This window comes from Oncorhynchus mykiss, chromosome 10 (genome assembly GCF_057628025.1).
Source record: "Oncorhynchus mykiss isolate SJ-2025 chromosome 10, ASM5762802v1, whole genome shotgun sequence".
NCBI classification, from domain to species: Eukaryota; Metazoa; Chordata; class Actinopteri; order Salmoniformes; family Salmonidae; genus Oncorhynchus; species Oncorhynchus mykiss.
Genome location: NC_143031.1, coordinates 52,456,964 through 52,469,535, shown reverse-complemented (window position 1 = coordinate 52,469,535; position 12,572 = coordinate 52,456,964). Strand labels below are relative to the sequence as shown.

General features: G+C 46.2%; 1 protein-coding gene and 1 long non-coding RNA gene across 2 annotated transcripts in view; one reads left to right on the top strand and one right to left on the bottom strand.

The window, feature by feature from the left end:
• The window catches only part of LOC149980064 (uncharacterized), a 200,878-nt gene that overhangs the window by 22,386 nt on the left and 165,920 nt on the right, over nucleotides 1-12,572 (top strand). The window lies entirely within an intron of this gene.
• The window catches only part of adamts8a (ADAM metallopeptidase with thrombospondin type 1 motif, 8a), a 33,313-nt gene continuing 29,344 nt past the window's right edge, over nucleotides 8,604-12,572 (bottom strand). Inside the window, exon 9 of the mRNA XM_021618978.3 lies at nucleotides 8,604-12,495. Within this exon, the coding sequence (XP_021474653.3) occupies nucleotides 11,763-12,495 (733 nt within the window). The 3' untranslated portion in view covers nucleotides 8,604-11,762. The remainder of the gene's footprint in view (nucleotides 12,496-12,572) is intronic.

Below are 12,572 nucleotides of genomic sequence, written 5' to 3'. Positions count from 1 at the left end.
TGGAACGCAAGTCCTTCCCCTGTGAACGCGCCTGGTGAAAGCATGGTCCACTCATGGCTGTGTTGACTATTTCCTGTGTCAATCGACCCCCCTTCACATTAGAGTCATCAGACAAAGTTCTATTGACTGCTGACATCTAGTGGAAGGCGTAGGAAGTGAAAATTCATCCATATCTCGCTGCAATTTCAATGAGACCTTGGTTGAAAATCTGCCACCTCCAGAAGAAAACAAATCAGGAAGTGGAATTTCTCAGGTTTTTGCCTATGAGTTTTTGCCTATATGAGTTATGTTATACTCACATACATAATTCAAACAGTTTTAGAAACTGCAGAGTGTTTTCTATCCAATACTAATAATATGCTAATATTAGCAACTATGACTGAGGAGCAGGCCATTTGATATGGGCACCTTTCATCCAAGTTACTCAATACTGCCCCTGCAGCCATAAGAAGTTAACCAAAGAAGTGTTAAACAAATCAAAATATATTTTAAATTCTTCAAAGTAGCCACCCTTTGCCTTAATGACAGCTTTGCACACTCTTGGCAATCCCTCAACCAGCTTCATGAGGAATGCTTTTCCAACTGTTTTGAAGGAGTTCCCACATATGCTGAGCTCTTGTTGGCTGCTTTTCCTTCAATCTGCGGTCCAACTCATCCCACACCATCTCAATTGGGTTGAGATCGGGTGATTGTGGAGGCCAGGTCATCTGATGCAGCCCTCCATCACTCTCCTTCTTGGTCAAATAGCTCTTACACAGCCTGGTGGTGTGTTTTGGGTCATTGTCCTGCTGAAAAACAAATTATAGTCCCACTAAGCGCAAACCAGATGGGATGACGTATCATTGCAGAATGCTGTGGTAGTCATGCTGGTTAAGTGTGCCTAAATAAATCACTGACAGTGTCACCAGCAAAGCACCCTCACACCTCCTCCCCCATGCTTCATGGTGGGAACCACACATGCGGAGATCATCCGTTCACCTACTCTGCTTCTCACATAGACACGGCAGTTTGAACCAAAAATCTCAAAATTTTGATTTATCACACCAAAGGACAGATTTCCACCGGTCTAAAGTCCAATGCTCATGTTTCTCTCTCCAAACAAGTCTGTTCTTCTTATTTTTGTCCTTTAGTAGTGGTTTCTTTGCGGCAAGTTGACCATGAAGGCCTGATTCACCTAGTCTCCTCTGAACAGTTGATGTTGATAAGTGCTGTGGCAGTCCTCATAAGTGACAGTTTCATCATAGTGCTTAATGTTTTTTGTGACTGCATTTGAAGAAACTTTTAAAGTTTGTGAATTATTTTCGCATTGACTGACCTTCATGTCTTAAAGTAATGGTGGAATGTCATTTCTCTTTGCTTATTTGAGCGGTTCTTGTCAAAATATGGACTTGGTCTTTTACAAAATAGGACTGTCTTCTGTATACCACCCCTACCTTGTCACAACACAACTGATTGACTCAAACACATTAAAAAGGAAAGACATTCCACAAATAACATTTTAACAAGGCACACCTGTTAATTTAAATGCATTCCAGGTGACTATCTCATGAATCTGGTTGAGAGAATACCAAGAGTGTGCAAACCTGGGGTAGCTACTTTGAAGAATCTCAAATATAAAATATATTTTGATTTTTTTAACACTTTTTTTGTTACTATATGATTCCATATATGTTACGTCATAGTTTTGATGTCTTCACTATTATTCTACAATGTAGAACATAGTAAAAAGAAAAAAGAAACTTGAATGAGTAGGTGTGTCCAAACTTGACTGGTACTGTATATATAATTTATTATATTTATTTTTAAAATAAAACATTTTCAGGCCTCAAAATGTGGACAATGAGGCTTGCAAGACAAGATAATCCTCTTGTGTTGAAGAACTGGTTGAACAAGACAGACCCAACAAAAGTGTTTCAGTCAAGAGACATCTTTATTGTTAAATTATGAATCAGTCTAATTTCTTACAATCCGGGAAGATAGACAGCAGCAACATAAAGATGAAACTGTAGTAATTAGTCTGAAAGTATTAAAAAATAAATAGCTTTGTAGGGAAGCTATAACAATAGCATCATAAAGACCTTCATTGAAGGGATAGAATGCTTTGAAATCAGTTCTACATCTTTTCTCCTTTAAATACATTCTGGAATGCTCTATCATTACATACCTAGTGAGAGGAAATCTGAAAACAAAGCTGTTTTCAACTAACGACACATAAGGGGTGGCATAATAGCTAACTCCCCCCTTTTACTCTGTCACCAGCAGCATCTTCAATTAAATAAAGCAATTATGTTTTAACACTCAGGGATTTACCTGGCAGAAATATAATCATTTTAATATACAGTTGAAGTCGTAAGTTTACATACACTCGTTTTTCAACCACTCCACAAATTTCTTGTTAACAAACTATAGTTTTGGCAAGTCGGTTAGGACATGTACTTTGTTCATGACACAAGTAATTTTTCCAACAATTGTTTACAGACAGATTATTTCACACAATTCCAGTGGGTCAGAATTGTATATACATTAAGTGTACTGTGCCTTTAAACAGCTTGGGAAATTCCAGAAAATTATGTCAAAGCTTTCGTAGCTTCTGATAGGTTAATTGACATAATTTTTGTCCATCGGAGGTGTACCTGTGGATGTATTTCAAGGCCCACCTTCAAACTCAGTGCCTCTTTACTTGACATCATGGGAAAATGAGCCAAGACCTCAGAAAAAAATGTGTAGACCTCCACAAGTCACAAGTGGTTCATCCTTGGGAGCAATTTCCAATTTCCAATTTCCAAACACACAAGGTATCACGTTCAACTGTACAAACAATAGAACGCAAGTATAAACACCATGGGACCACACAGCCGTCATACCACTCAAGAAGGAGACGCGTTCTGTCTCCTAGAGATGATCGTACTTTGGTGCGAAAAGTGCAAATCAATCCCAGAACAACAGCAAAAGACCTTGTGAAGATGCTGAAGGAAACAGGTACAAAAGTATCTATATCCACAGTAAAACGAGTCCTATATCGACATAACCTGAAAGGCCGCTCAGCAAGGAAGAAGCCACTGCTCAAAAACCGCCATAAAAAAGCCAGACTATGGTTTGCAACTGCAAATGGGGATAAAGATCGTACTTTTTGGCGAAATGTCCTCTGCTCTGATGAAACAAAAATATAACTGTTTGGCCATAATGACCATTGTTATGTTTGGAGTAAAAAGGGGAAAGCTTGCAAGCCAAATAACACCATCCCAACCATGAAGCACAGGGGTGGCAGCATCATGTTGTGGGGGTGATGTGCTGCAGGAGGGACTAGTGCACTTCACAAAATAGATGGCATCATGAGGATGTAAAATTATGTGGATATTTTGAAGCAACATCTCAAGACATCAGTCTTGAAATAGACAATGACCCCAAGCATACTTCCAAAGTTGTGGCAAAATGGCTTAAGGACAACAAAGTCAAGGTATTGGAGTGGCCATCACAAAGCCCTGACCTCAATCCCATGGAAAATTTGTGGGCAGAACTGAAAAAGCGTGTGCGAGCAAGGAGGCCGACAAACCTGACTCAGTTACAACAGCTCTGTCAGGAGGAATGGGCCAAAATTCACCCAACTTATTAAAGGCAATGCTGCCAAATACACTCAATTAGTATGTAAACTTCTGACCCAGTGGGAATGTGATGAAAGAAGTAAAGCTGAAATAAATAACTCTCTCTACTATTATTCTGACATTTCACATTCTTAAAATAAAGTTGTGATCCTAACTGACCTAAGACAGGGAATTTTTTACTAGGATTAAATGTCAGGAATTGTGAAAAACTGAGTTTAAATGTATTTGGTTTAAGTGTATGTAAACTTCCGACTTCAACTGTAGCTATTAACTATTAACTAAAATGACCATTAATTTCAGTTGTTGCTGTGTCTTATAAACTTCTGTTCTCATTCCACCCAGAGAGTGGAAATGACTCTTAGCTCAAATATACAATATATTTTATTTCTACTTAACAGAGGACATGGAAACCATTACCTCTTTCTCTGTTACTCTGAGTTGTACAGTCTTAGAAAAAAGGTGCCATCTGTTACGGTGCGTGAATGAGGACCCAAAAGCGAATTAATGTAAACAGAGCTTCTTTAATAACCAAACATAGGTAGGCTCAGATGGACCGGCAGATTCCGACAGGACAGGACAAGGTTGCAGCAAACATGACGATAGTCTGGTTCAGGCATGACTAACACAAACAAGAATCCGACAAAGACAGGAGCAGAAAGAGAGAGAGATATAGAGACCTAATCAGAGGGAAAAAGGGAACAGGTGGGAAAAGGGGTGAACGAGGTAGTCAGAGAAGACAAGGGACAGCTGGGGGAAAGAGGGGGAGAAAAGGTAACCTAACACGACCAGCAGAGGGAGACAGGGTGAAGAGAAAGGACAGAAACAAGACACAACATGACAGTACATGACAGTACCCCCCCACTCACCGAGCGCCTCCTGGCGCACTCGAGGAGGAAGCCTGGCGGCAACGGAGGAAATCATCGATCAGCGCACGGTCCAGCACGTCCCGAGAGGGAACCCAACTCCTCTCCTCAGGACCATACCCCTCCCAATCTACTAGGTACTGATGACCACGGCCCCGAGGACGCATGTCCAAAATCCTACGGACCCTGTAGATGGGTGCGCCCTCGACAAGGATGGGGGGGGGGGGGAAGACGAGCGGGGGCGCGAAGAACGGGCTTGACACAGGAGACATGGAAGACCGGGTGGACGCGACGAAGATATCGCGGCAGAAGAAGTCGCACTGCGACAGGGTTAATGATTTGAGAAATACGGAACGGACCAATGAACCGCGGGGTCAACTTGCGAGAAGCGGTCTTAAGGGGAAGGTTCTGAGTGGAGAGCCAAACTCTCTGACCGCGACAATATCTTGGACTCTTAGTTCTACGCTTATTAGCAGCTCTCACAGTCTGCGCCCTATAACGGCAAAGTGCAGACCTGACCCTCTTCCAGGTGCGCTCGCAACGTTGGACAAAAGCCTGAGCGGAGGGGACGCTGGACTCGGCGAACTGAGATGAGAACAGCGGAGGCTGGTACCCGAGGCTACTCTGAAAAGGAGATAGCCCGGTCGCAGACGAAGGAAGCGAGTTGTGGGCGTATTCTGCCCAGGGGAGCTGTTCTGACCAAGATGAAGGGTTGCGAAAAGAAAGACTGCGTAAGATGCGACCAATAGTCTGATTGGCCCGTTCTGCTTGACCGTTAGACTGGGGGTGAAAGCCGGAAGAGAGACTGACGGAAGCCCCAATCAAACGGCAAAACTCCCTCCAAAATTGAGACGTGAATTGCGGACCTCTGTCCGAAACGACGTCTGACGGAAGGCCATGAATTCTGAAAACATTCTCGATGATGATTTGTGCCGTCTCTTTAGCAGAAGGAAGCTTAGCAAGGGGAATGAAATGAGCCGCCTTAGAGAACCTATCGACAACCGTAAGAATAACAGTCTTCCCCGCTGACGAAGGCAGTCCGGTGACAAAATCTAAGGCGATGTGAGACCACGGTCGAGAGGGAATGGGAAGCGGCCTGAGACGGCCGGCAGGAGGGGAGTTACCGGACTTAGTCTGCGCGCAGACCGAACAAGCAGCCACGAAGCGACGCGTGTCATGCTCCCGGGTGGGCCACCAAAAACGCTGGCGAATGGAAGCAAGCGTACCCCGAACGCCAGGGTGGCCGGCTAACTTGGCAGAGTGAGCCCACTGAAGAATGGCCAGACGAGTAGGAACGGGAACGAAAAGAAGGTTCCTAGGACAGGCGCGCGGTGACGGAGTTTGAGTGAGTGCTTGCTTTACCTGCCTCTCAATTCCCCAGACAGTCAACCCGACAACACGCCCCTCAGGGAGAATCCCCTCGGGGTCAGTGGAGGCTACTGAAGAACTGAAGAGACGAGATAAAGCATCAGGCTTGGTGTTCTTAGAGCCCGGACGATAAGAAATCACGAACTCGAAACGAGCGAAAAACAGCGCCCAGCGCGCCTGACGCGCATTAAGTCGTTTGGCAGAACGGATGTACTCAAGGTTCCTATGGTCAGTCCAAACGACAAAAGGAACGGTCGCCCCCTCCAACCACTGTCGCCATTCGCCTAGGGCTAAGCGGATGGCGAGCAGTTCGCGGTTTCCCACATCATAGTTACGTTCCGACGGCGACAGGCGATGAGAAAAATACGCGCAAGGGTGGACCTTGTCGTCAGAGAGGGAGCGCTGAGAAAGAATGGCTCCCACGCCCACCTCTGACGCGTCAACCTCGACAACGAACTGTCTAGTGACGTCAGGTGTAACAAGGATAGGTGCGGATGTAAAACGATTCTTGAGGAGATCAAAAGCTCCCTGGGCGGAAACGGACCACCTAAAGCACGTCTTGACAGAAGTAAGGGCTGTGAGAGGAGCTGCCACCTGACCGAAATTACGGATGAAACGACGATAGAAGTTCGCGAAGCCGAGAAAGCGCTGCAGCTCGACGCGTGACTTAAGGACGGGCCAATCAATGACAGCTTGGACCTTAGCGGGATCCATCTTAATGCCTTCAGCGGAAATAACAGAACCGAGAAATGTGACGGAGGAGGCATGAAAAGAGCACTTCTCAGCCTTCACAAAAAGACAATTCTCTAAAAGGCGCTGGAGGACACGTCGAACGTGCTGAACATGAATCTGGAGTGACGGTGAAAAAATCAGGATATCGTCAAGGTAAACGAAAACAAAGATGTTCAGCATGTCTCTCAGGACATCATTGACTAATGCCTGAAAGACAGCTGGAGCGTTAGCGAGGCCGAAAGGAAGAACCCGGTATTCAAAGTGCCCTAACGGAGTGTTAAACGCCATCTTCCACTCGTCCCCCTCCCTGATGCGCACGAGATGGTAAGCGTTACGAAGGTCCAACTTAGTGAAAAACCTGGCTCCCTGCAGGATCTCGAAGGCTGAAGACATAAGAGGAAGCGGATAACGATTCTTCACTGTTATGTCATTCAGCCCTCGATAATCTATGCAGGGGCGCAGGGACCCGTCCTTCTTCTTAACAAAAAAAAACCCCGCTCCGGCGGGAGAGGAGGAGGGGACTATGGTACCGGCGTCAAGAGCTACAGACAAATAATCTTCGAGAGCCTTACGTTCGGGAGCCGACAGAGAGTATAGTCTACCCCGGGGGGGAGTGGTTCCCGGAAGGAGATCAATACTACAATCATACGACCGGTGTGGAGGAAGAGAGGTGGCCCTGGACCGACTGAACACCGTGCGCAGATCGTGATATTCCTCCGGCACCCCTGTCAAATCACCAGGCTCCTCCTGTGAAGAAGAGACAGAGGAAACAGGAGGGATAGCAGACATTAAACATTTCACATGACAAGAGACGTTCCAGGAGAGGATAGAATTACTAGACCAATTAATAGAAGGATTATGACAAACTAGCCAGGGATGGCCCAAAACAACAGGTGTAAAAGGTGAACGAAAAATTAAAAAAGAAATGGTTTCGCTATGATTACCAGAAACAGTGAGGGTTAAAGGTAGCGTCTCACGCTGAATCCTGGTGAGAGGACTACCATCCAGGGCGAACAAGGCCGTGGACTCCCTTAACTGTCTGAGAGGAATGTCATGTTCCCGAGCCCAGGTCTCGTCCATAAAACAGCCCTCCACCCCAGAGTCTATTAAGGCACTGCAGGAAGCTGACGAACCGGTCCAGCGTAGATGGACCGACAAGGTAGTGCAGGATCTTGAAGGAGAGACAGGAGTAGTAGCGCTCACCAGTAGCCCTCCGCTTACTGATGAGCTCTGGCTTTTACTGGACATGAAGTGACAAAATGACCAGCAGAACCGCAATAGAGACAGAGGCGGTTGGTGATTCTCCGTTCCCTCTCCTTAGTCGAGATGCGGATACCTCCCAGCTGCATAGGCTCAGCACCCGAGCCGGCAGAGGAAGATGGTAGTGATGCGGAGAGGGGGGCAACGGAGAACGCGAGCTCCTTTCCACGAGCTCGGTGACGAAGATCAACCCGTCGCTCAATGCGAATAGCGAGTTCAATCAAGGAATCCACGCTGGAAGGAACCTCCCGGGAGAGAATCTCATCCTTAACCTCTGCGCGGAGACCCTCCAGAAAACGAGCGAGCAAAGCCGGCTCGTTCCAGCCACTGGAGGCAGCAAGAGTGCGAAACTCAATAGAGTAGTCTGTTATGGATCGATTACCTTGACATAGGGAAGACAGGGCCCTGGAAGCCTCCTCCCCAAAAACAGATCGATCAAAAACCCGTATCATCTCCTCCTTAAAGTCCTGATACTGGTTAGTACACTCAGCCCTTGCCTCCCAGATTGCCGTGCCCCACTCACGAGCCCGTCCAGTAAGGAGAGATATGACGTAGGCGACACGAGCAGTGCTCCTGGAGTAAGTGTTGGGCTGGAGAGAAAACACAATATCACACTGGGTGAGGAACGAGCGGCATTCAGTGGGCTCCCCAGAGTAACACGGCGGGTTATTGATTCTGGGCTCCGGAGATTTGAAAGCCCTGGAAGTGGCCGGTGGATCGAGGCGGAGATGGTGAACCTGTTCTGTGAGGTTGGAGACTTGGGTGGCCAGGGTCTCAACGGCATGTCGAGCAGCAGACAATTCCTGCTCGTGTCTGCCTAGCATCGCTCCCTGGATCTCGACGGCTGAGTGGAGAGGATCCGAAGTCGCTGGGTCCATTCTTGGTCGGATTCTTCTGTTACGGTGCGTGAATGAGGACCCAAAAGCGAATTAATGTAAACAGAGCTTCTTTAATAACCAAACATAGGTAGGCTCAGATGGACCGGCAGATTCCGACAGGACAGGACAAGGTTGCAGCAAACATGACGATAGTCTGGTTCAGGCATGACTAACACAAACAAGAATCCGACAAAGACAGGAGCAGAAAGAGAGAGAGATATAGAGACCTAATCAGAGGGAAAAAGGGAACAGGTGGGAAAAGGGGTGAACGAGGTAGTCAGAGAAGACAAGGGACAGCTGGGGGAAAGAGGGGGAGAAAAGGTAACCTAACACGACCAGCAGAGGGAGACAGGGTGAAGAGAAAGGACAGAAACAAGACACAACATGACAGTACATGACACCATCTGGAACCTAAAATGGTTATTCGGCTACCCAAATAGGAAAACCCTTTGGAGAACCCTTTTTGGTTCCAGGTACAACCCTTTTGGGTTCCTCTACATGGAACCCAAAAGGGTTCTGGTTTCCTCTACATGGAACCAAAAACAGCTGATGAACCCTTTTGGAACCCTTTTTTCTAAGAGTGTGTGGATTAGACTTTAACCACATTAGGAGTGTATCTACTATCTACGTAAACAACTTCTCATTTCTTATTTCACTTCTAAAAGAAGCTGTGATTCTACATGCAATTTAACACTAATTAATGAATGACATCTAGGTTGTGGCATCATAAAGTACATTTACACCATTTCAATAGCTGCTATGCTCGTTTCAGTTGAGCTCAAAAGTATTATTCTTCAGCTAACCTTTCATAATGCCATATTTTCTGGGACAGCATATTTCAAATGAAGCATCATATACATGTTTTACATTAGATACAGATATTCCATTGTTTTCCTTGTCATTAGTTGAAGAAAAAACACAACTCATAAAATGTTTATCTACAGCATTCACCATGGCCAAGAATAATAACGAAAACACAAAGTTAAGAAAATAAATACAATCTCCTTGTTATTAACATGACAGACATTTGTTTTAAAAGAATGCCACAAAACCATTCCAACTAGCTGTAGATACAAAATTAAGTCTAAAGAACTAGTACTTCTATCATGAATATGCATATTTCAGCAAGCTATAAATAGTCAAGCAAATTAAAAAGGTTATGTGGGTTTGTTTCAATCATCCCTACTTGATTAAATAGCTCTGATTTTATGTGAGAAATATGATAGTGTGAGTTTAACTCTGTGGCCAGAGACTTGGCATCAAAAACTTGCTCCAGTGTTCCAGAAACACAGACAGAATGGAACAGGGTTTCAGATGTTCCGATATGGCTCCTCAACACGGGGGCCCCTCAGGGGTGCGTGCTCAGTCCCCTCCTGTACTCCCTGTTCACTTATGACTGCAGGGCCAGGCATGACTCCAACACCATCATTAAGTTTGCTGATGACACAACAGTGGTTTGCCTGATCTCCAAAAACGATGAGACAGCCTACAGAGAGGAGGTCAGAGACCTGACCATGCGGTGCAAGGTCAACAACCTCTCCCTCACGTGATCAAGACAAAGGAGATGATTGTGGACTACAGGAAAAGGAGGACCGAGCACGCCCCATTCTCATCAACGGGGCTGTAGTGGAGCAGGTTGAGAGCTTCAAGTTCCTTGGCATCCACATCACCAACAAACTAACATGGTCCAAGCAGAAGAGGGCACACAAAACCTATTCCCCCTCGGGAGATTGAAAAGATTTGGCATGGGTCCTCAGATCCTCAAAAGGTTTTATAGTAGCACCATCGAGAGCATCCTGACGGGTAGCATCACTGCCTGGTATGGCAACTGCTCGGCCTCTGACCGCATGGCACTACAGAGGGTAGTGAGTACGGCCCAGTACATCACCGGGGCCAAGCTTGCTACCATCCAGGACCTCTATACCAGGCGGTGTCAGAGAAAGGCCCTAAAAATTGTCAAAGACTCCAGCCACACTAGTCATAGACTGTTCTCTCTGCTACCGCACGGCAAGCGGTACCGGAGCGCCAAATCTAGGCCCAAGAGGCTTCGAAACAGCTTCTACCCCAAAGCCATAAGACTCCTGAACAGCAGCTCCAGACTATTTGCATTGCCCCTCCACCTCTTCTATGTTGCTGCTACTCTCTGTTATTATCTATGCATTGTCAATTTAATAACTCTACCTACATGTACATATTACCTCAATTACCTCGAGACCGGTGCCCCCGCACATGGACTCTGTACCGGTACCCCTTGAATACAGCCCTGCTATTGTTATTTGCTGCTGCTCTTTAATGATTTGTTATTCTTATTTCACTTTTTTTCTGTATTTTCTTCTAACTGCATTGTTGGTTAAGGGCTTGTAAGTAAGCATTTAAGGTCTACCTACACCTGTTGTATTCAGCACATGTGAGAAATAAAATTTGATTTGATTTGAGCTATTGTCTCTCTATTCATATGAAAGGTTTTTCTTTGTTCCCTAAAATATTGAATGTCACTTGATTTGATTAGGTAGTATACTTTGAATTGATTTGAGGGCATGTGTGTTCAAAAGGGGTGCATGTGGCCCGACAAAAATGAATGACAGTGGTATTCAACCACTCCAGTGGACTATCAGCAGCATTTGTGGAAAGTTAAGATGTACCTTTGATAATGTGTTAAGCTAGACGCAAACAGAAACTTTAGGTTAAGAAGTGATAGTTGATTATTTTTACATCCTTTGAGGTAGATCTCTGTTGGAAAACAAACCGTCAATAGGCGTTTTGAAGCTATGACATCATCAAGGAAATAAACATTGAAATAATTAAGTTAATCTATCAAATGTGAAATATTTCTACAACCAAGCCAAACCATAGTTTTGGTTCTGGCTGATATAGTGAACCGACCACTCTTGATGATTCTAGCTTCCCTGCTTGTCTCTGAAGCAGGGTTGTGGTGGTTGGGAAAGGGTTGTGCATTGGTTAGTTGACTAACTAACTAGCTTCCTACACTACTTCCCTCGGCCTTGGATCCCACCACTGCCACCAACTGCCCTTTCCCTTCCTGCTTTATCAGCACAGACTCAGCAGTCCTGGTAGCTGCACTCTGAAGAAACCACCTCTGGCCTCTTGGCGAGGTTACATTTTCCTAGCTCCACCATCTTACCGGTGTAGTCAATACACAGCACGCTTCGATGGCGCACCCCCACACCACATGTCCTTGAGCATGCCGACCAGGGACCCATCTGCCAGACAGGGCAGGGCAGGTCCCCACACGGCCGGATGTCTGCCGGCCGCAGGTCCTCATCACAGGAGAAGGACAGGGTGCCTGCCCCGTCCCGGCACTCTACGTTCCTTCTTGACCAACCTGAACCACAGCTCTTGGAGCACTCGGACCACTCCCCCAGAGCCCACTCTGAGCCCCCTAGTGGCAGAATCGCATGTAGCGAAGCTCTACCCTCAGCTCCAGGCTTGGTGAAGGGGACATCCCTGGGGAGGAAAAAGCTGTACTTGACCCTAGGGGTAGAGGCGTCTCCGGCTGTGGACAGGAGTTGGACAGCGACTGCCTGTCGGAGCTTCTGGTAACTCAAGACCCTCTCCAGGGTGGTGGAGGAACCACTGTACCGGAGTACGGCGCCCAGGACTGGGATGTCCTGCTCTGCTGTGGACACAGAGAAATTCCCGTTCAGGATGTAGGAAACCTCTGTCTTCAAGGCCAGGTAGTTGCCGTCGTGTCTGATCCCGCGGTGGCTCTTTTGCTTGATGTCGATGTTGGTGGCCCCGGCCGGAATGGTCACAATGTCGTTGTAGCCGAAACTGTGTTAAATTAAATTAAGACAGAGGAAAGTTTCAGTTGAAAGCTTATACTTATCTACAGGATGTATGCTAATGAC